This window comes from Syngnathus floridae, chromosome 3 (genome assembly GCF_059516105.1).
Source record: "Syngnathus floridae isolate MCC-2025c chromosome 3, RoL_Sflo_1.0, whole genome shotgun sequence".
Taxonomy (NCBI): Eukaryota; Metazoa; Chordata; class Actinopteri; order Syngnathiformes; family Syngnathidae; genus Syngnathus; species Syngnathus floridae.
In genome coordinates, this window is record NC_142415.1 from 18,571,478 (window position 1) to 18,595,092 (window position 23,615).

General features: G+C 42.9%; 1 protein-coding gene across 4 annotated transcripts; it reads right to left on the reverse strand.

Annotated features, from left to right (window-relative positions):
• Positions 1-78: 78 nt before the first annotated feature.
• Positions 79-18,044, reverse strand: kctd15b (potassium channel tetramerization domain containing 15b). Of its 4 annotated transcripts, none has more exons than XM_088370801.1 (5): positions 17,743-18,044; positions 15,360-15,535; positions 10,737-10,881; positions 6,832-7,137; positions 79-2,050 (listed from the first exon to the last, which is right to left on the reverse strand). In XM_088370801.1, exons 1-5 carry the CDS (start codon positions 17,749-17,751, stop codon positions 1,892-1,894), a joined length of 795 nt encoding a protein of 264 aa, XP_088226927.1. In that variant the 5' UTR covers positions 17,752-18,044; the 3' UTR covers positions 79-1,891. The 4 variants fall into 4 exon arrangements, with proteins under 4 accessions (XP_088226927.1, XP_088226926.1, XP_088226928.1 ...); XM_088370800.1 differs by lacking the exon at positions 17,743-18,044 and adding an exon at positions 17,489-17,733; XM_088370802.1 differs by lacking the exon at positions 17,743-18,044 and adding an exon at positions 15,626-15,857.
• Between the last annotated feature and the right edge of the window lie 5,571 nt (positions 18,045-23,615).

The following is a 23,615-nucleotide window of genomic DNA, read 5'->3' on the forward strand; positions in this document are numbered from 1 at the left end:
AATTTGTATTGACAGATTTTCGCTTAAAATTAATTTTGTAAGTATGGAAGGCGCAAATGAAGAAGACACACTCAGCAATACAGTACATCCTTTTATTATCGCAAATATACCAGAAAAGTTAAATGAAGACACTGCAAAATGAACACATGCCCTTGAATACCACAGTCTAATTGTTTTTAAACACTTTAAATAATATACATTATTATCATAAGTATTAATATTATTATTACAGCCTTTAAAACGCTTCAGTCTGTATGTACACAATGTGATGCTTGGAATTCTTTTTTTGTCCTTATTTTTTCAATAGTAAAAACATGAATCCGAATAATTGGGTCTGCCAAGCACTGGCCCATGACTTCATGTGGTTCTAACTATTCCAAGGGGTGCGAGTAGGTGCTTTTATTGCTGCCAAAACAAATAAATAACACCCCACGGAGAGGAAAACAGCATCCTTAAAATTGAACCCTGGAAAAAGTCATTCCCAAAGGAATCTTTTTGGAGTCTTCATTTCCACTGGCGCCAGAGCCCAACACGCTGAGCTCCATAGTCCCGGTGAAAAGTGTGCTTCCATTGTAAGAGTGCCCCGTGTGGAGAAGAGCCAGTACTGCTTGGTTGGGACTGTGGGTGGCCCACACAAAAAAAAAAAAGCATCCACAAACATCCAATCCTTCCCATCAGTGTGTGTGAAAAGCAACAAAGAGCATGTGGAACATGACACACAGGCCCCGCGCTTTGATGGAGAGAAAACACGGCCCGCCCACGACCGCTTCTTTGTGGAGAGCACCGAAAAGAAAAAAAAAAATTCAACAAGACGGAAAGTTGGTGGCTGTCAGTCGTTTAAGCAGCGAGAGACCCGCCAGGGGGACAAAAGAGCATTAGAGCCAGCATTGCGCACACCCTTTTGGATTTTATTTTTTAACACGCTGTTGAAAAAAAAAATCTTTGTACAATCAATAAAATACGCACCCTGTTAGCTTTGGTACCTGCAATGTAGTTTAAAATGACTTGACGAGGCAATGCTCAGTTGTCCACACTAACACAGGTAGTTTTCTTTTTTTTAGTTTAGGAAATTAATTAATTTCATATTAACATTTTTGAATTGTTTTTTAACTGATATTTTATTCGATTTATGTATATATTTCCTCTTTGTTTTTGTTTTTTTACTTAAAATTAAAAAAAAAATGGAAGCATTCATGCTTTTCATTCGATGATTACGTATTTTTGTCGGTGCAAAAAAGTAATTTTTTTTAAGCAATTGGTTGGATTTTGGTAGGAAAAAATAAAAATACTACTAGTATAGGACCCAAAAAAATCCCTATGTATATGTGGACATGTCTGGATGACAACATGGGCAGTGATTAAGTGCAAAAAAACAAAAACATTTAGAGTACACCTCTTGTTTGATGAGACATACTGGTAAACTATTGGCGCCTTTTTTTTCCCCACATTCATCAAAACTGCGACTTAAAGTCTTCTGGAGATATGTTGAACGAAAACATTTGCGTGTCAAAACTCAAAAGAACCAAAAAAGCAACCCTATCCGGAATCCACTGGCAGCTGCTCCCTTCCAACAAGCTCGAATAGTGTCCGTCCTTCATATTGGAGAAAGGAGACGAAGACTGGGATGGTGTCCGTCCTCTTCCGATTAAAAAAAAAAAAAAAAAACTCCCAAAAAGATGTGTGGCGGTGGCTCCGGTGGTCCTAATAGTTCAAGTAAGCTGCTCGCGTTTGTTTGCTCTTTGGCCGGAATTCCAACCCTTTTTTTTTTTTTTAAATTTGCGTCTACATTCCCCACAGAGGGTTAGACGAGCCTCTGTTAGCCTGGGCCTTCGTGGATGAAGGTCTGCGGAGGGGGACTTTTTCCCAGGCGGTCCCGTCCGTCCCCGTAGCTCTAGTCCAGAGGTTCCTGTTTTATCCTGATGGGCGTGTTGATGGAGAGACACCGCCGGTCCTCGCGGCACAACACGTACTCGCTGAACTGCGACGAGTCCACGCCGCCGCCGCAGGACGCCGCCACGCTGAAGCCTTTCTGGAAGAGACGCTCCAGGACCTGCGTGCGCAACCAAGACAGTCAATAACAGCTTTTACGGATTCATTCAAGACAGCCCTCCTAAATCCATTTGATTGTGTTTTAGTAAAGAAAAAGATAGCAAAGGGGGCGTGGCCTAATGAGTGACATCACTTTTGGTTCCTTGCCAGTGCATTCATTTTCATTCATTCGATGCCGTCTGCGTTTCACGTTGGCTCAAACTAGCAGTCGAAGCGGGAAGTTCCACGCATCCTTATTCCCGACACGTGCCCAACCGCCCACCCCCAACGGCGGCTTACTCGTCTCACCCCGACCTCCTCATTACTCAAATTAGGAGCTTCAGTAATCACCTCACCGCGTTCGCCCCACCGACGCACCTCGCCTCGCACTCTACGCAACCCTTTGAGCTCATGGCCTCGCTGCGCCCGGCCAATCGGGCGCCGGCCGGTGTCATGAATAGTGCAAGCGGCGTGATGTCGGTCAGCCTTACTTCGTGAATTGAGACGCCCGCCTTAATGACCTTCAGATCATGTTTGGACTGATCTAGATAGGTTGTAAATTATCTTGGAAAAATATCTGGCAGACTTTCCGAAATACGTTGATCAGTGTTAACCCAACATGTCCGCCATTTTAGGGTGTTGGGTTGTCACGGCAACAAAAGAAACCCCCTAAAGTCAACTCAGAGAAGAGACATTCAATTGTGGTTCACCTTTTGCAACTACTTTTACTGCTTTAATATGAAATAAAAACCAGAAACAGATAAAAACCGAACAAACATATTTGTCAAGTGTTGCGAAACAAAAGGGACAGCGGACAGTTGATGGTAGCGATGGCTAATGAAGAGACCTGCCACCATTTTATGTATTTTCTAAATCCATGACAGGCAAACGATTATGGAAATGATATTACATTGGCTTCTTTCATGGTTGCATCACATTGCATTTCTTCTCCCTCCGCGCGTCACCCTTTTCACACATGAGGGACTCTCGCTCGTCTTAGGGCCCGATCAATGAAGATAGTGTGGGAAGTTTGAGAGCAAATCCGTGGCAAGACTTGAGGATGTTATACATCCCAACACTTGAGGATATTCTGCTTTTCAAAGCGGCGCATCCGTGCCACGGGAGGATGAAGTTTAAACATTCATCCCTGATTGGCTCCAAGAGCTCATATGTCGGTTCTCCTCGTCAAAGTGCTTTTTTGGGGTAACGGGTCAGCACAAGGCGGGATTACATCCCTGGAAGTTTCTACGTTATATTTGAAGCGATTTAGTTTTGCCGTAACGTGGCTTCTCATTGGTTCCACTTCCACTCCAGTTTTTCAAACGTAGCAAAGTTCATAAAGGCTTGAACGTCTCGCCTGCTTTTCGTCCTCAGTGATTTCTACACATCAACCACTTATTCCCAGCCACCCGCCCCGAAGCCACCTCGCTGAGGTGTCACTCAAACTCAGGGTCGCCGTGGGAACGAGGAATACTAAGCTCTTCTAACCTCTCAGCGTTGGATATGTGTATTTCTAACGTAGCAATCAAAGATTGGAAAACAGAACGCCATGTAAAATTGATGGCCAACAGAGTACACACGCACGTCTGGGCAGAGGGTTGATTGAAACCTTGTTGCCAGGGATTTATCACACTTGACGTCTTACAGAGCTGGGCGTTCCGTCCCACCAACGGAATAGTCCGTCTGTCCATCCGTCACTGACATCACCCGTTTCAGACAAAGTACGGTCGATACATTAGGAATAATGACGGATTGACGATGACGGACGCTTGTCCATGGCCCAATGGCATACCGGAAAATTTTTCATCAATTGCTCAGTGTTGAAGCACATTACAGAGTAGCTGTAAACTTGAAGTTATTTAGGTGTGTTGGCCAAGACGGGAATGCAGCTGCAACCCAACCATCACCCTGCCCTCCAGCTTGCCCTCCGGTGAAAAATACTTTGCAGGGTTCAAGAAGGGCATGTCCACACACCGTCTGCATGTGTAGCTAGCTAGCTACCTGGATAGATAGATAGATAGGTAGGTAGGTAGGTAGGTAGGTAGGTAGGTAGGTAGGTAGGTAGGTAGGTAGGTAGGTAGGTAGGTAGGTAGATAGATCATTAGCTAGCTAGCTAGCTCAATGATAGATAGATAGATAGATAGATAGATAGATAGATAGATAGATAGATAGATAGATAGATAGATAGATAGATAGATAGATAGATAGATAGGGTTCAAGAAGGGCATGTCCACACACCGTCTGCATGTGTAGCTAGCTAGCTACCTAGATAGATAGATAGATAGATAGATAGATAGATAGATAGATAGATAGATAGATAGATAGATAGATAGATAGATCAAGAAGCAATTTTTCATGTGTGTTGGTGTGAGGATTTGTCTGAGCGCTATTTCAGATTGATGGACTTGTAGTGTGTGTAGTGTGACATGTCAAAGGGTGTTGCGGCAAGTTGCGTTGGTCGGGGCGGTGGCAGGGGAGGGGACAAGGGCGCCTTCGCCGCAACTGTCAGATTGATGAAGGACGGATTGGCTGTGCTCTGATGTGAGCGCTTCATCACTGTGATGGATGGGCCATTTTGTGTGTGTGTGTGTGTGTGTGTGTGTGTGTGTGTGTGTAAGTCTGCCTGAATGTTTTTCCTCCGTTAAGCGCCTTTGCTGTTCTATGTTTTCCTCCCACACTGGAACGACATCAGAGTGCAGGTGGTTTGCATTATTCCGTCGAAATTCCGCTCATGACTTGACGGAGAATCACGAGCCAAAGGCGCAGCTCTTCACTCCAATAAGGAGAATTTTCGGTATTACATCCGTTTACAAAAACATCATGTTGGGAGATTTTTTAAAAAGTCATGACGCTAGGAGAAAAAAAAAGTTTTATATTCTACGAGAATACAGTCAGGATATTATTTGATGAAGTCAAAAAGTGTCGTTTTGAAGAAAATTGTAAAATGTGTTAAACGGTACCACATTTGTAAAAATAACTGCGTTGGTGGGACGAACCTCATGAGGTGATCGAATCCAAACGCTTTACCGTCTCTCTACTGCAATTATGACCTGCATCAAAGAAACACCACAATTTCCCAAACCACTAATTCCTTAGCCAGATGTTTGGATCTCCATTCTCCCTGAACTTGCCATCTTTCCTGTCAAGACACCAGAAACACTTTGTTCCAGACAGCACCCCCCCTCCCCTGTGGGCAGGGCGCGGTTGCGTGCCTTGCCCTGGGTGGGGGGTCCGGCACTGTAATCAGATGACAAACATATTGTCTGCCGGCTAAGACCGGGATTACTTGGCTAACCTTCTCATAGCCCGTGGGAACAATGTTTGGAAAGATCTCCCCTTACACTGAAACCTACTGTATATCTTTGACTCCTTGAGGCCAAAGCCGTGACTTGGCCTTACTGTATGTTTATTTGCCAGTGGAACAAAAATGGAACCTAAATGTGGAATCAGCAAAAAATGTTTACATTCAAGTGTTGTTTAAAAAATAAGAATAAATAAAATAATATTAAACTACATACTTGAGAGCTGAATTTAAAAGAAAAAAAAAAAAATATATATATATATATATATATATATATATATATATATTAGGCACACAGCTCACTACCACCTGATGCAGGTAATAAAACGCATCAACGTAATCCGACTTTTTAACGGGAATTTTATCCTCGCTCGCCGCATCTACAAAGCTACAAGCCCTTTTCAAAGCGCCATTGCGCCGCCGCCATCCCGTAATCACGCTGGCTGGTAAACAGAGTGGGGAAATGTTGTGTTAGTTGATGCCCCCAATTAATTATATTGCAAGTCATTTAAAAATCTATAAAAGAAGTATAAACCGGTTGAGGCTGTTTGAGAAATTGTAAGTATGGTATTAAAAAATGCAATACGTGTATTTCAATGGCCTTGGGCGTTGTTATATTGGAGCCTTTTTTTTATTTTAAAAAAGGAGCTCTGTCTTAAAAAGGAGTAAAGTGTAAATTATGCATATCATTCCTCCCCTGCACCAACCAACCCCCCTCTTCCTCCTTCAGCCTTTTGCTGTTTTTTTTTTTTTTCCGGAGGAAACATGGCCGCAGTCCACGCGTGCTTTGTCCCGCTCGTTCTCCTTCCCTGGAGGTGGTGGAGTGAGCGAGGTGGGAAGGGGAGGTGGAGGTGTCAGAGTGTTGCCTGGGAGAGGCTCTCTTTGGGTGCTGGAGGCGCCCAAAGGAGCCTTGTGTGTGTGCGTGTGGGTGTATGTGTGAGTGTGTTGCATGGAGCCTGTGGTGTGAGGCTGATATTTTGCTCTGCGGGCAACACAACTGGAAAATGACTCCCTCCCCACCCAAACTTGCTACTGTGAGTACACTGAAATGGATTTCACGGACGGGGACTGTGGCCTGACTAACTCCAGTCGTATTCTTGGAATTGCTTTTGCAAAATGTTTTGAATCCAAGTATTTTGCAGATTCTCTATTTATGCTGGAATCCTGTAGCATAGGTGCTAACACTCTTGAACTTGACCATGTGCCACATGGACAAATCTGCAAATATTAATTGAGGGTACGATTCAGTGGCTCGGCCATGAAGTGCTGCTTGCACGAGTGAAAATTCAATGATTGGTTCATACTGTCTTGTTTGGACTTGATTTTTTTTTTTTTTAGATTCTAGTCTCAAGGAAGTGTACTTAGCTTTGAGTTGTCATGGTAACGAAAGCTGTAAGTTTTGGAGGGGGGGTGAAACTTAACTGCCAATATCTCTGACGTCTATAACCGTCAATGGCACTAAATGAGTTAACTGAACGTAATTTACTGAGGAGAAACATTACCTGAACAGAGTTGAGCCTGCAGTAGCCGTTGAAGGGGAAGCGGATGACGTGGGTGGGGTCCTGGTTCCACCCGGCATTGACTGAGTTGCACATAACGTCTCCCGTCTCCGGGAAAATCTCCTCGATGAGGACTTTCTCGCCGCTCAGAGTGATTCGCTCACCCAGGTCGGGCGCGACGCGCACCACCAGGCAGTCGCAGGGCTGCGCCATGCGCCGCTGCTCGCGTTCTTGCTTCCAGCGCTCAAGCTCCTTGATCATGGGCGTCAGCTGGTAGTAGCGTGCCTCCTCGTACAGCAGCTGGAAGTCCTGCGGAGGCGGCGGCGGCGAAACAAGTCAGGCCACTTCATTAGGTACACTTGCACAATGTCATGAATATATTCCTGAAAATACTTCCATAAAGTTTGCTGCAACCTTGATATGTCAGCAGCCAATAAAATAAATGAAGCTCTCCGTATTCGGTTGCCCTTTTACCTGAGGTGACCTTGTGACTATCGCTAAGTAAAAATTTTGTAAGAATTCTTCCACTTCTATCTGAAATGTAAATTTTACCAAAAAATATTTTTGGACAACCATTGTTTCCGGCCAATATTTTTTGTTACTCTAAAACATCAAGAAACATCAATATAAGAAACATTAGATAATATTCAAGTCAAAATGTCCAACCAAAACATAGCAATAAGCAGGTGGCATCTCTCATGCGCGTTATCCTTTTAGCCTTTAGCATGTTTCAAACTCCATCAAGGCCATCACGGTGCATCACGCATGGAGACAAGTTTTGCAGCAGATTGCCTTCCTCCATTCCCCCGGCGGGTATCGCTCGCCAGGGGCGCTTTGCCCCTGCGCATTTGCCTCTAATTTCCCACTCGAGCAGATGGCGCCATCATTCAACGAGAAGAGAAGGGATGCGTAAGGTTTTTTGCGTCGAAAGCAGATGGAAGGTGTGGAGGAGGCGATGTGAGTGAGGGCAGTCATCAGACGGGAGGGGGCGAGGGGGGATGTTTTAATGTATGCCCAATGTATGTTAATGAGGTTGAAATCCTATTATGAGCAGATTTTAATTAGGTTAAACCAAGATCCTGCTGCTAAACAATTAGTAATTAATACGTATGTTTTCGGATTAGCCGGGACTGAGACTGACAGCTTCATTCGCTCTTTTTAAAGTCAACCACTGACGGACGTTCATGTTGCGACACTGGTAGCTAGCTAGCTATCTCGTGAGCTAGCTATCTAGCTAGTTATCTAGCTAGCTTTTCATGTTACTATAAAAATTTAATTCTCGTAATACTACAACTTTTTTCCCCCAAACAATATGATCAACAAAAAAATGTAAATATATCTAAAAATAAATATAGACATCTCATTCCTGAAATTTTTTTGGGTTAAAAATATTTTTCATTATTATTTTCCCCCCCAAAAAATATGGCACTTTTCTCGTAATTGTTTTCTCGATAAAATGTAACACGTATATACTTCTGTTCAGTATGGCCCTGATACTTCTTGATAATATCTTCGTATAAGACCAGTAAATGGCACAAAAATCCCAAATCAAGTGATTGTCTTCCCGCAACTGCCAAAAAGCTGCACTAAGACGCTTCCCCTTTAGGCAGCTCTCCGTTTCAAAGTGCCTCATCTGTCCCAGCTCTGAAGCCAGTGGATGGATGTGTTTTTAACGGGGGCTCTATCTGCGAGGCACTTTAGTCATCCCCATTCCAGCACAAAACAACAGAATCATCTGCAGCGCCAACGTGAGGATGAGGAGAAAAAGACGGCGGCCGGCAGCGGCTTCGTCCGTCCGGGCGGGCCGCCGCGAGCCCTACCAGACAACTTCATTCCCGAAAAAAAAAAGTCGGACAGACAGCCCTTTTTGAGCTTCAGAATAATGGCCGACCTGATTGGCCGGCGGCAAGGCGACATCTCAGAGGGAGGAAGAAGAGGAAGATGATAAAAATAGTCTCTCGGAGGAGGACAGATAGAGTGGCCGCTTGTCTCGAGCAAATTATTAGACACAGAAGCGGATTTGAACATCGTACGTAATCGTGAATCGGCATTTTGACACGTGTAGTCAAACAGCAAAACAAATCTCGCTGTTTTTTTACCCCCACTTTTGTTAATCGTTTGGTTACGGCTGAAAATCCGAATTACCCTTCCACCGACTACGCTTATGCTTTTGACACTATGTCATAACATATGACAATTATTATGATGCAAGTGTGTGGAAACGTTTTAGCGCAAAAATTAGGCCAGTAGCACGGTGACTTGCAAAATATCCAAAGTGAAATGAAACATTTAAAATACGAATGCATGACTTCCACATGATAAAAGTACAAATAATGGAATTGTGTCTAAGTATCGTTGATTCATCGAGCTAACTCCTGTGGGATTAATTGCGCGTTGAATAACAAGGCTGGTTATTAATAGCGAATATTTTTTTGTTCCGGCAACGTCGGCCGAAGTCTTTCTTTTTGTTATTCTGCTCAGACTTTCACATTGATTTAACAAAACACACAAGGCTGCGTCTGCCAGCAGCAGAACAGACCCAAGCCTGGGGCGACGGCAAGCCTGATTGTGTTCAGATAAGGACATGCTCAATTTTGCCTTGCACGATTTGCATTTTTTTTTTCTTGCTCATCCAGCCTTTTGCTGAGGCTTCACGCAAATTGAAAGGTATGCAGATCAACAGAAGCTTATGCGAGGGGATTGTAATGAGTGGAAACAATGAAGTCGGACACATTCTCCTCCAGCGCGGTCGCCTGATTGGACTGTCAAGATTTCACAGAAGGCGAAGGCAAAGCATGAATAAAAAAAGCGGAAAACTAATCGCTACTGAGTCAGATCGTCGTTTGCCAAAACGTGTGCGGCTTTCATGTCATGTTCTGTTCTTTGAGGCTTGGATCTGGTTCAGACTCCCTGTGCCCCCCCCCAAGAACCACCCCCCAGGCTCCGAGGGCTCGGTCGCCGCGTTCCCTCGGAATGATGAACAAGGAGTCCGTGTGGAAAGGTCATTTAAGTTAAAGTGGATTACAGTGATGAGAAGAAGAATAAACAATATCGCGCAATAATCTTTCAACAGGAAGCAGCCTTGGATGAAATAAACATCGGAACAGAGCCTTGAATGGCGATGTTGAGTCATACATATTTTGGCTAACTGGCTGAAGTTGCCGTCAATTTCATTTAAATTAGATTTGTTTTACCGGCGGATTAAGCTTTCTGTATTATTTGTCTTTGCAAGCGCGCAATCTCATTAGTAAACAAATGATTTTTTTTCTTGACAGCAAGCTAGCATCATGGAAAAAGTAGCTTCTGAGAAATTAGCTGGGAACTTGCTACAAAAACATTTTCCCGGCTAACATTAATAAGAATGTTTTTGTAAGGCATCTGGTAGTTACTGAAAAGGAACAGTTTTTATTTGACACAATTTAGTTAACTGTCCTTGTTAATAGAAAATGTTCAAATTGTGCAACATGCAAATGAAACAAAGGGGGGGTTGCTAAATTCATGACGAATAGCGGAAAAAGCTCTGATAAGCTAGCGGCTAACTTGTTCCATGCACTGCCGCAAATAGCAAAAAGCGGGTAAAATCAATAATATACTGAGTTAGTGTCTAAGATTATCCATTTTTGTATTTTTGTCAAATGTCTTGTGTCGAACTTTACCTGTAAAAACAATCAAAAAAGGAAACGAAACTAGCTTCATGTAAGGACTAGCAAAAAATTGACATATGGCTAAAGTGCTAAACATGTTTTAAAGGAAATGCAAGGAGTCGTTTCGTTTCCGGCGAAACAAGTCGGCCTTGAGTGTTTTTGTCTTTAAGCAAACACTACCAAAAAATTTAATAATACATTTTCCTTTTTTTTGAATGCCGACATTGATGCCTTTGATTTTCTGGGCGTGGTGACAACACTCACCTTAAAATCTTCAGGAAGCAACAACTTGCTGGTCCTGAGGAAGCTGAGGATGTAGCGGAATATCTCGCCGTCGCGATCTATGAAGTAGTGCTGCTTCAAGCTGTCCAGCACGATGGGCTCGGTGCCGTTGAACAGGCGACTAATTCTGCAAATTGACACGAGAGACACACGAAAAAAACCACACACTTAATGAAATGAGCCTTACTCCACTCGGATGCATGAAACAATTACCCTCCATTTATTTTTCAATTTTATTAGCTGCCAGCCTGGAATGCTTTTTTTTTTTTTTTTTAAACAAGGAGCTCAAGGCAGCGTCCCTTCGCTGTAGACTCGTTTGAAGTGTCCCACTGTGGACAGATTGCACACTCGCCGCATGTACTTAGAAAAATTAATGGCGTGAATGCGGCATTTTGGCGCCTTGATTCCACCTGTTACTCGGCGGCAAATGAAACTGAAGCGGGAAATGGAAATGTTGACATTATGTTCTGGATGAAAGTTTTGATGGAGAGTTTCATATAAAGCTGTTAGTGATGTGCTAATTAATATTATAGGTACTTCCTATTTAGAAGGTTGTGCAGAATGTAAAATGTTTTTTTTTTTTTAAATAATTACCTCCATCAGGTATATTGTGATTTTTGTATATATTGAGATATAATGACATTTTATTTTGTATTCATCTTAAGGACACAATTCAAGCGTAAAGTATGGAGGTGTTCCCTACTGAGTGCCACTCCATTTAATTTTTGTGAATATTTAACATGCGCTTTCCCTCAATAATTAAAACCACTTCTCATGTTGGGCTCGGGGCTGCTGTTTTTCCTAATGCTTCATCTTGTTATTGCCACACTAAATGTGCTTTATTTTAGTACAATTGTGCGTACTGGCAAGACAATTGGCACTTTCTATCCTTTTCGGAGCAAAACAACTGTCAGCTAAGCTTTGTGGTGTTCATTTTGTTTTTGAACGCAATCAGCTCTTTCATTGTAGCTTAGCAATTGGGGGACAAAAGATAATTGGGTTGACCCTTACGCCGGTTTGGAAACATCTAAGGAACATGGCGCGTAAACTCTTCTGACTGAAATGCTAAAAAAGCGTCACGTGTCAAGTGACCCCAACGATTGCCCTTCTTCTCTTTGATAGTGTGCGGAAGCAAAAGATGACTCCTTCTCTCCCTGCTTCCTTCCTTCCTTTCTTTCTCCTCTCCTTTCTTTCTTCCGTCTCCATCCCTCGCTCGCTTTTCTCTCTGGAAATCGATGCAAAATGCTTTATAAAAAACCAATACTCATCTCCCTGTTTGGCCTCGGGTGTTCCTTTCTCATATGGTCTTGCAATTCTTCCAGCTAGAATTTCACCATACGCCTGCGGGCTAACTCTGTTTTTCATCTCCACTTTTTTAAAAAGCAATTAAAATGCTGCCTGTTTTTCTTTTTCTTTGCAGCCCACCACCACCCGCCTTCTTTCTCCTCCTCCCCTTCCTCCCCTGCTCACTCACTTCACTCACTCTTTCACGCTCGCTCGCTTTCTGTCTCTGCCGGCCTTCTCGTGTTTTTGGCCTTTTCTGTTTAACAGGTAGTTTGATGCTCGTAAGGAAAAAGTGCGTTGAACTCAATGAAAATATGCCCTCTTGGGAAATTAAAACATGTAAGCCTAACTTATACAAATACTTTTTCTTCTTCTTTGTATTATGCCCTGTGACGTCACGCTGCCTCTCACAGGTCAGTCTTGATACTACAACAGACAAGTTTCAAATAAGACGCTAGAATTGATGCTAACTTTCCGAGTTGTGTGGATGCGAAGTTCTTGTGCTAGCGCTGCTAAAATGATAGCACGATGTTTACGTCTAGATTTTAGATTTAGCCTTCGATTATGCTTTATAAGTGTCCATTCGTATGCATCACAATGACTTGAAAGTCAAAAAACACGTCACCACGCTAGGATGATCCCTGGAGGGGGGAAAAGAAGCCCAATTATTCCCTACTGATATTTCAAGGGCCAGGATTTTAACATATTCACATTGTTATTTAGATCAGATTTGAGCCAAGAGGGGCCTTACATAGGGGGGAATCCTGGGGCTATTTTTAAAAATATTTTTCCCTGAAGAAAACATAATAGCAGTAAAGCAGCACGGTTCCATGTTAATTAAAAAGCAGAAAAATAATATAAGTTACTGTTATGAGTCACCAAATGTAGTTTTGAGGTCGAAATAATTGAAAAGTATTTGATGTTAAAAAAAAATTCTCAGTTAACAGCATATGACATTTAAAATTGTTAGGCCTGGTTTTTGCAACTGGCATAACAACTTTGTAAAAAGATTATTTAATCTTCCAAGAATAAGGCTATCACATAAAACGACTGTTTGTTTTCTTCGCATTCCGAATAGCTTCCTTGTCAGTTCGGAGCATTTACGCCTAATTCCCTCAGCTTCTGTTCGAGTGAGAACTCGCCATCAATGTTTCATGGCCACTGTCCCTTAATATGGCCTGGCGCTGAGGAAGACGGATAGCCGCACATTAGTTACTAGACTAACTTTCTCTTGGCACACTGCATTATTCAGCCAGCGATCTATTAAAAGTCGCCATCAACTCGAAACACTCTCTCGCCACTCCCTGACCGCCTCCGACCACGACCGGACGTGCGTGGCGTGGCGTTGGCGGGATCCCGCCACAGTGTAATTGTTTTGCTTTCTGCTGTCAGCCATTATCCTAATTCACATAAGGGGGGGGGGGCAAGGGAAGGTGGAGGGGAGGGGCGGGAGAGAGGGGGGGGCGCCTTCCACTGGCTCCGGCGGAAAGCAGGGCCCTGAGGCCAAGTGTGCTCTGAGGAGGCTGGGAAAAGCGAGAGACAACAGTGAGCGTATGTGTGTGTGCGTGATCCCGGGTGAGAAAGAAACAGAAAGAGACGGGCCGAGCGAGCAGAGGAACGTGTGTGAAGAAGAGAGAGAGAGAGAAAGGAAGCACTCAAAGCAACGCTCACGCTCGTATCTTGGCCCTCGCTCGTGTAACCATCACAATGCTCTGACATGACTCTATATGTGTGTTTTCTGTTTGCTTGCTTGCCCGTCAAAAAAAAAAAAAAAAAGTCTCCGCATTGCCGATGAAAGCAAGTGTCGTATTCAAACACAACGCTTAGGAGATTGTTTACACAAGCATGACCTAGAAAAATGAGGAAAAGTTTTATCTATAAATGAGCAAAAGTTGTTGAGATGACATGTAGAAAAAACTGAAAAGCGTGTAGTATGCATGCCAGGCCAGTAGTAGGCAGTGTAACAAAGAAACTTTATGCACACCAGCCACCTAACAGCACTTTGTTTTATAACTTTGGCCTACAAGTGATTTAGTAAAGACATATTTACTGTTATTTTGACTTTACTATATTGTACAAATATATATACGGATATAAATTGATTTTTGTGGAAAATGTACATTGAAAGTTAATTTTTGAAAAATATTTTAATGTTTGTCACCCAAATGCTTGTCAATGGGCGTTAATAGTACGGAGATTTTTATTTTTCAGAGGCGGGGTCAACTCAACCAGTATCGTACCATAAATTTTAGATATCAAATGACACATTAGCTTTTTTTTTTGAATGAACACATTAAAAATTAGCTTTCATTAACCTGTTTTTCCACCTAAATAAATATTTAAAAGCTCTTTTGTTAAGCACAAGTACAAGATCTCACGATCATCTTAAATGGCAACAACAATCGTCAGTCAGAATGTGAGATGATCTTTTTATTTTGCGCCTTTAACATAAAAATGAGGAGGTGTCTGGGGATTTCCTGTCAGCTGACTGCACTCATATCAAGTCTTTTATTATCAAGGGATTAGGCGGATTGTTTCCTGTAGCCAATTTGGCACATTTTCTAACAAGCCGCCCGGTGTGTGTTTACCTTAGCTCGCATGGGATTATGACGGCTGACATTGAAGACTGTGTGAAGAAAAAGCTACGTAGCATTTCAGATTTTAGCCTTATTTCGGAGTAAATGTGTAAAGAGGGAAAATCTCATGTGTGGAATTTTAATACAATCCAATCAGAAGTGGATTTACAAATATAATGGTGATATGAAAAATAGTATAAATTCACTTCATCAGTCCATTTTCTCTTGTTGTTGACAAACTGACACAACACAACACTGCATTTTACTTTTTGGAAAGTGTGACAGTCTGATCCAAACAAAGATATTCACTTAATATCTCTCTCTATTGAGTATTATATTTGTAAATCGACCACATACAATGCTGGTTCTTTTACAAACTGTGAAGGTCATATTTTTTCCACTACATATTACACACAAGAACATATTTTTACAGATAAAAACATCAGTCTCTAAAACTCTCTTGTAACTTTCTACGCTAGAGGCAGCAGGAGCTTAAGAATGAACCTTTTCACTGTTTTTATAAAAGACTGCCTTAGATCACTCTAAAAAAAAATTGAGATTATGATACGATTGCAATCCAATGTAAAATGCGGGCAAATAATTCATGAACGTTACTGCTCTCAAAAGTTGACCAAAGTGTTTTGGACGATGACGGAGTAGCTTATTTGCCGAAGCACAGTGGATTTAAAACAAAGGAAAAAATACCAATTTGACAACAGGTGAAGACAATCAAAATGTTCTTTACCTGGAATCGGGGTATTTGGTGAGGGTCGCCAGACTGCTGGTGTACATGTGCCCGCCCACGTCGATGTGCACGGGCGCGTTGGCTTTGGTGAGCTGCGCCGGCAGAGGGATGCCCTGGGCGGCCAGGGGGGAGACCGGAGACCGGGTCAGAGAGAGCCGCGACATGCTTCGCCCCTCCTGGAAGCAAGTGTACAAAAAAGCCATTGGAGGAGATGGAAGGGGAAGAGGAGGAAGATACATAGATGAGTGGAGAAAGAGTGATCCTACAGTGGCCCTTAAAAATATCAAGACGATAGATATCCTTCCTGATCAGATCATTTCCATGACTGCCTGGTCGCGTCGCCCTCGCTCGCCGTATTACTACACCGCGGCGCCTCTAATTAAGTACGTTTGCATCTTTTGGCTCAGCACCGCGGGCGGGGATAGGAGGAGGAGGATGCTTATTAGAGAGAGAGACAGACAGACAGATAGACAAGCGAGAGAGAGGGAGGGAGGGATGCTAGGTGTCAGCCTCTAGGGGAATAAAACAAACTGCTGCTGCAATATTCTAATTAAAGGTCGCATTATGGGGGAGATGTGATGCACCCAGACACACCAGTGTGGGAGTGAAAAGGGGAGGGGAGGGGCGGGGGTCCTCCACTTGCACACAAAAAAAAAAAGTGATCAGAGCAATATCGGAAAGGGGAATAAATGTTTGGTACAGCGAGAAGGGATTGCTTAAAAGGAGGTGTTCAAGTTAATGCCACCAGCAAGCAAGCAACACTTCAAATAAATAGCTGCTTTTGGCAAATTAACACAAATACCTTTCACAAATGTAATTATGTGCTAATTATTATTCCGGTCCATTCACCAGCTTGTTTGGGAAAATGTTAGAAATGTTTTACATAAAAAAAAAACACATTGCCACCTACCAAAATACAATTGAATTATGATTATTCCGATATGTAACAATGTTGTTGTTTAAAACTTGGGGGACTTCCCTCTGCCAAAAACTATTTAACAGCTTATCAATTATTATCTGTCGTTGTTGATTGGCTGCAAAACATAACACATCGAGACATGTGGTGTCCAGATTTGGTCGCTCATGGCTTTATAAATACTTGAACTTCTTCTTTAGCCTCGCTACTGCTAGCTAAATAATGATCCATCCACATGTCCAGTAGTTTCTGTCATTTTTATAAAATAGATAAAGATTCATTATGGTGATTTTATCAAATGTTGCTATTAAACAGTACAAGGACAGAACAATAAGAATATTTATAAGGAAGTGCCGTCTTGTGTAATTTGCTACAACGTAAGCGGATCGTGACCTCAGGTTGGGTGTCAAAACTTAAATTAGTGGGTTGTTCTACCAAAGTGAAGTCTTAACATGCGTAAAAAAAGGTCACAGTTTGTGGTCACTTTATAATATCTGACATGTTGCAGACTTGAAAGCACATTTAAAAGAAAAAAAAAAAGCAAGCACGCTGAGATGATTGCATTTGACCCAACACAACACAATTGATGCACAATTTGAGGGTTTTATGATCTCAAAAAGCTTTAAGTGAATATCTCTGTCTTTTTTTTTTTTTTTTAATTCCCAGGGTGGTGCCCGCCTCACTTAGAGTATCATGTTGCTCTAATACGATTACACGAGGATGGGATTACGTTCCAAATCCCGGGAAAGGGAGACTTGAGAAGTCGGGGGGTGGTGAGGGGGTTCCACAACACCAAAGCTCTCTTAGTAAAGATCAACAAACTACTGTAGCAGCCTTTGCATGAAAATATGTGAATTCCGATTTGTATTCAACTCTGTTCCCTTAAAGCAAACCTGAGGCTCGCGAGACAAAATTGGGCAATTTGGAGGGATGGCATGGCAAAATGATTGTTGGAAATAAGCGAGAAGGCAATTTATGGGCAAAGGGCATGACGTAGCGAGTTGGAGTCCCCAACTTTAGGGGGGGAACCCCTGCCTTAAAACATCTTTCATTAAAGCGCATTTCACCACACTCACTCGGTGCAGCATGCACAAAGATAGAAATGCTCAATATGGCGTCTTATTACTATTACTACAGTATAATTTCCCAGCCGGTCTGACGCCGGTTTTAAAAAAACGATTCTAATGTGGGAGAAAACAAACGTCGCATTTACCGTTTCGAACATGGTAGGCAGCGAATCCAGATGGGAGTCCGGTGGGTGAAAAGACACCAAAAAAAAAAAAAAAAAAGCTCAAATATTTGCTTATCGCTCCAGTTAGGAGAGAAGGCAGGAAAAGCACAAATCTTGCGGGGAAATCGCGCACGTAAGAATGCAAAAGTGTGACGCTGCCTCGACCCTGCTTGTCAAGCGAGCGTCCGAAGCCAGCCAGAAAGAAAGACGCGCACACACGAGGCGTCCTTGCTTACCTTGAACATCGATGAGATGAGCTTGCTTCCTTCCTTCCCCCTTCGTCTTAGTCCACCTCCTCCTCCTTTCAATTAAAGTCTTCCTGTCGTTTATTGGGAGAAGAAGAAGAAGAATCCCGAAGAAAAAGACAAGAGGGAGAAAGGGATGATGACGATGAGGACGAAGGAGAAGAATGTGGCTCCGGGCTGCCCGAGCGCCTCTGGGCGAGGGATTAGGCTACAATTAGCTCAACTCCTCTCTCTCGCCAAGGCAATTTTCTCAGGCAAAGAAAAGCGTGATATAACCCCCCCCCCTCCTCCTCCTCTCCTCTCTCTTTCTCTTCACCTCCTCCCCTCTTCGACTCAAAAAAATTACGCCCGCACAGATAGGAAGTTATCCTATATGTTTGTGCGCGCGTGCACGTGTCCGCGCTTTCCCAGGCTTTGGAGAGAAAATAATAAGAATAAAAATCAACAACAACAAAGAGAGAGCATAAATTCGCCTTTGCTCAAAGTTTAAACAACAAAAAAGAGGGAAAACTGATTGCACTAATAGTCCCAGAGGCGACTTGGAGCTTAAAGGCGCTTAGCTCCATCTCCAAAGTTCAAAGAGAGCCAGTCAGCCATTTCTCCTGTGCTCTAATAAAAAAAAAACGATAAGAACTTGTTGATAAAGTCAGCACAGAGCATCCGAGAATTCCTCCTCTTCCTTCTCCGGCTCTCCGCCTCAATGTCTGGAGTGGATGATGGTGATGATGATGATGTGGTTGTTGTTGCAAAGGGACACACGCACACGCACACGCACGCACACACCCCTCAGGCCATTCAAATCAAATGACGTCCACGGACGTGCATGCACGCCGCAGCAGAAAGCAGCCCTCACAGTCCGCCCGCAGCCAAATGCGCCATTTCAATTATAGCGCAGGGGCTTAGATGGAGATATCTGGCCACAACACACACACATACACACGCATGCACTTGCACACACACACTCCTCACTGATGCTCAAAATGAAAGCAGACAGCCTCCAGACTTTTGCAAAATGGGATTCACAAGCTGATTATTGTTATTTTTGCATATGTGTGACACAATGGAAGTGAATCATGCGTGAAGTCCCCCCCCCCTCCCTCAAAAAAAAAGTTTGGAGTCAATCAAGGTGCTGCATTATTTATTTATTCGCATGTTTGTTTATTTGCGGGTAAATAAGTGTGAATAATTGATGCAGCATTGAGCCCAGTAATTACTCGCGACTACTACCAGCATCCAAAGAGAGATGCGGGGTCGTTTCTTGATATTTGGCTCCAGCCAGTGGAAAAAGTTAGTACTACATCACGTATATTAACTTTTGATCACAACGATCAGCACGCTTAATTGTTATTATTATCAAACAATATGTGGCGGTGTCAAGATGTAACCTTCGCAGGGGGAAAATAAAATTTGAATTGTTAACCTCAGCTCTCATAGTCCCCTTTTTGTCATTTCAGGCTAGAGCAAAAAAAAAAAAAAACTTGGCCTCACTGTCCCAATACTTTTGGAGGAGAGCGTTGGCAATATGGCAAATATGGAATTTCCATCCATCTTCATGGTCTGGCACTTTTTTGGCACAAGTTTTCCAAGAGGTAATAGAGTGATAACATTGGCAATGTTTGACAGCAGGACCGGTGGCAGTGTGGGAATGCAGTTCTCCTTGAAGCGGGCCAAATCTTGGTAATTAGACCCCAGTGCGCCCCAGAAAGCCCCCTCATCCCTCACCCCGCCGGCACAGATTTGTTGCTTCCAGAGGTACAAACTGGAGGAAGGTGGGACGGGGGGGGGGGGGGGGAATTTTTTTTTTTCTCATTAAAAGGAAACAAGCCTGGAGTTAGTTCAATTACATGCGGCGGGCCTATGCAGGGATGTTGTAAATTTAAAGATTTAAATAGCTTACAAAGTGGCTCGGGGCCCCATCAGTTAATTTCCTTAATTTATGGATTTTAGCTGCGCCGTGTCAATGTGAAGTAGGTCACGCGGAGGACTTGTGTGCGCCTCACAACAGCAGGTGCATAAGTGACACACGAGGTTGCCCAATCAGATTATTGATCACAAAAATAAGATTTAAAGCCAACATTGCGCATCAATTCAAATATGCGTGACTTTTCATGCACCGCCTTCCATTTGCATTAATGAAGTCCATGAATTAATGCATGGCTTTATATAAAAAAATAAAACCTTTGCCTCCGGGCCTGAAAAGCAGGTGTTAATGTGGCCTACAGCTCCACAAAGGAGAATATTTATGTGCCGCTCCCTCCCCACACACATGCACTTTTTTTAACGACATGATGATGTCATAGATCACCACAAAAATGGTCAATTAATTAAGATTTACTAGAATTAGCATGGTTTTTAGGTAAATAGTAGGACTTTTAATGATGTTTCATTACATTCAAATTTAGAAGTATTTATATTTACCAGTATAAGAATGGTTATGTCACACAGAGCTGCGATTAACAAAATGGCTTCACTTAGCGTTTCATTATTTCTTTGAGTCAAAGTGCGATGATCGCGATCTCCTGATCGATTGCGCAGGAAGTGTGGGTCGATCGTAAAGAGGCTATCATCGATCCGCGCTGATCTTTTGATTGACATACAGGAGAGCCAATCTGACGTCTGAAGTTTTGACACTTTACGCATGCGCGTTAAAGCGCCTCAATTTGGTCACACCTGCGTCGCTAGCTTCCGATTTATTTAAACTAAATACAACAAAAGTTATAATATTGAGTGCCGTTGCTGGTCCGATTAAGAAGCCCAAAATCTACCACTTCCATACGAAATCGTAGGAAGATTTTTTTTTTCAGTATGTCATTTTGTAAGTGCGTTTGCCGCATCTGTCAGTGTGAAATTGCTATTCCAAAGAAGGGAAATGTGGAGCGGCATTTTCGAACTGTTAAAAAAATGTATGACATTGAATTTCCTCCGAAAATCCAGCTGAGAAGGAGAAAAGTGTCCGGACAGCAGTTAATTTAGTCAGTCTGATTATAAATGCGACGGCAGCCACCGAAACAAAAGTTTGGGTGTGTCACTTAAGGCCAAGAAGTGCTTCCAAGATGGGGAAACGATGAAAGATGCATTTGTTGAAGCAGATTGAGAACTGTCAAAGTTTGACAGACGCTTTCAAGAGTTTGCTGACTGGAGCCAGTTGCTTCATTCACTATTTGCCGAGGTGGATTCACATGCATCAAAAATTGCAACGCTGTTTCACCTCAATTCGTCAGGTGTGGAAAAAGAAATCTGAACTCTACAAGCTGACAATGAGCTGAAGTCCAGGGCTCATGAACAGTTCTGGAACTTACTACAACTCCAACATGAGGAAATGTTGCATTTGTGCCACATGAAGATTATGAAATCCAAATACCACCATGACTGATGATCATCTGGAAGCATGCTTGAAGCTGGATATCAGCAACTACCTTGGTTGATGCCATTCAATGCAAGTCATCAGAGTAAGGTAAGTGTGTTGTCTTGTGCAATGTGGGTTCATGCAGTTATGCAAAAATGCTTTATTTATCCTAAAAAGTGTAAAAGAAAAGAAAGAATATACAATATTGTAATAATAATAATTTAAATAATATTATGGGAGAAATACATTCATGTTTTGCATTTTTATTGTAGGTAGATCATTTTGACTTGGTCATTTTATAAGTAGCTTGCAAGCTGAAAACGATGTGCTATTGATTCTCTGTTCAAAAACGAATTTTAATTTGAGCCAGGCCATAAAAAAATACCTTGAGTAACAGCAGCATTATCTAGAATGTCTCTTAAGCATTTGCCATTAGACAAGCACAACCCTCTGGCCATGTGGAGAAAGTTGAAGAACATTGGGAACTTGCATTTATGATTGTTTTCTTTGTGAAGTTTTAAGTGAATGTGTGCGATTGGTGGAGCCCGGCGGTTTCTGCTCTCGCAGCCATTTGACATTCTGCTTGATGTCGAGATGAGTGTGTGAGTGTGTGTGTGCAGCGACACTTATTGTTCGTCACCTCCGAGAAGTAGCGGGGGTAAAAAGGTGTCACTTTATTAATAGGCTGCTGTGTGTGTTTGCGGGCGTTCGCTTACAATGTACAGAAAAAGCCAGATCGCAAAAAAACAGAAAAAAAAAAAAGCATTGCCTCAAGATGCTCCAAGTCGGCAATTATGGTTCCAAAAAAGCACAAAGAAACTATTTTCCCTCGGAGATGCCTTTTTGAGGTAAGTAGAAGTGCAATGACCCCGGTGCTGTTAACTTTTTGTGTTTTCGGTCTACTTTGAGATGAAAATGAAAATCTGCGTCTTTTGTCCGGAACCGAGTTGACCCTTTCACCTTAGACCCAGTCCATAGAAATGGTATTTTTTAACAGGGCTGTAGCACCCCCTAGCGTCGGTGCCTGTTGGTACCAACACTAAACGTGCCAAGAATCCAACCCTGAACCTCAAAACTGCGAGGCAGACGTGTTAAACACTTACACTCCAGAATTGTAAACACGAGTTTCCCTCAAAGTATCAATTATATCTGTACACAACAGCATCACACCTGGAAAGAATAAAAAGTCCGCTTCGCTGCTAATATTTGCTTTCCTGTCACAATTTTGAACGCCGCCATGTCGCCAATCACATCTGCTATGCATCACATAGCATCCTCTCATCCCCCCCCCTCCCTCCCTGCACTCTGCACGCCTGGAGGGCAGCACCCACAGTCCTCATTAAAGTGCATGTGTCATGATGACATCAAGTGGCAACCTTGACTTATGCTTTATATTTTCACTTATCCATCAAGGCGCTGTCATGGCGACGCACGCACACACACTTCGTCTGAGGGGGGGCCCGCCTAGAACGGGCGTCCGCCCTCGAGGGCCCTTTGCTGTTTCTCGAGACAAACTGCAGCCCGCCATGCTTTTGTTGAGCTCTGATGTGTCTTCTGCTTTGTCAACACTGAGGCCGCCGCAGTGACACCATGCAAGCCCGCAAAGGGCCTCGGGGGGCCAGGCAGGAGGGTTTGGGTGGGTCACTATGTTAAAAAAAAAAAGGAAGAAAGAAAAAGGGTGGCAGGCGGGGGTGGAGAAAGAGAAGGGCTTGGCGGAGGGTGCCATCTTCTCGTGTGGCCAGGGCCTCGGGCTGAATGGAGAGCGCTCTGTACAGCACACAGCGACCCAGGCTGATGACATTTTATGGTCATAACATGAAATACCAGCAAGTTCTTCTGGTGGAAAGACAGTTTTTCACAGTAGTGAGACTTTTGCATGTCATATTCATGGTTTTTTTTTTGTGTGAAAAGGATTTCGATGGTAACAAAAAAGTAATCAGGAAAAATGAATAAATATAAATGGCTAAATGATCGTGCTTGTTTGAATCAGGCGTGCTGGAGGAGAAAAAGATCTAAATCATGCATTATGGTTGCCCTCGATGACTCGTGGTTGACACCACGGCAGAAAATAGGACATATTGGAGAGACAACAGCACCATCTACTGGTGGCGCAGGGAAGTGTTCATTTCCCTACGTGCATTATCGCCAGAATAATGACTCATATTGTATGGCTCAAATAGTGTCTACCTAAAAATGCAAATCACACTTGAACTTGATTTTAAATACAGAAAGTCGAATGAAAAGACTTAATATATTCACCTTAATTGCTTTGACAGTGACATAGAGCAACTTTTTAAAAGTCACATCTAAAACTTGAGACTTCCTTCCTAAAAAGGAAGAGGGATTCCCAAAGGGTCGGAAGTGAACTGCTACTTGGCGAAGACCCCCCCCTCCCCTCCTTTCGCCGTCTTCTAGACCGCCTCCGGGTCCTCCAGATAACTCCTGTCTGATTATCACCGCGGGAGCTCCCAAAGCAATCCCGATATTAATTTAGTCCTCAGAAGGAAGCCCATCCGTC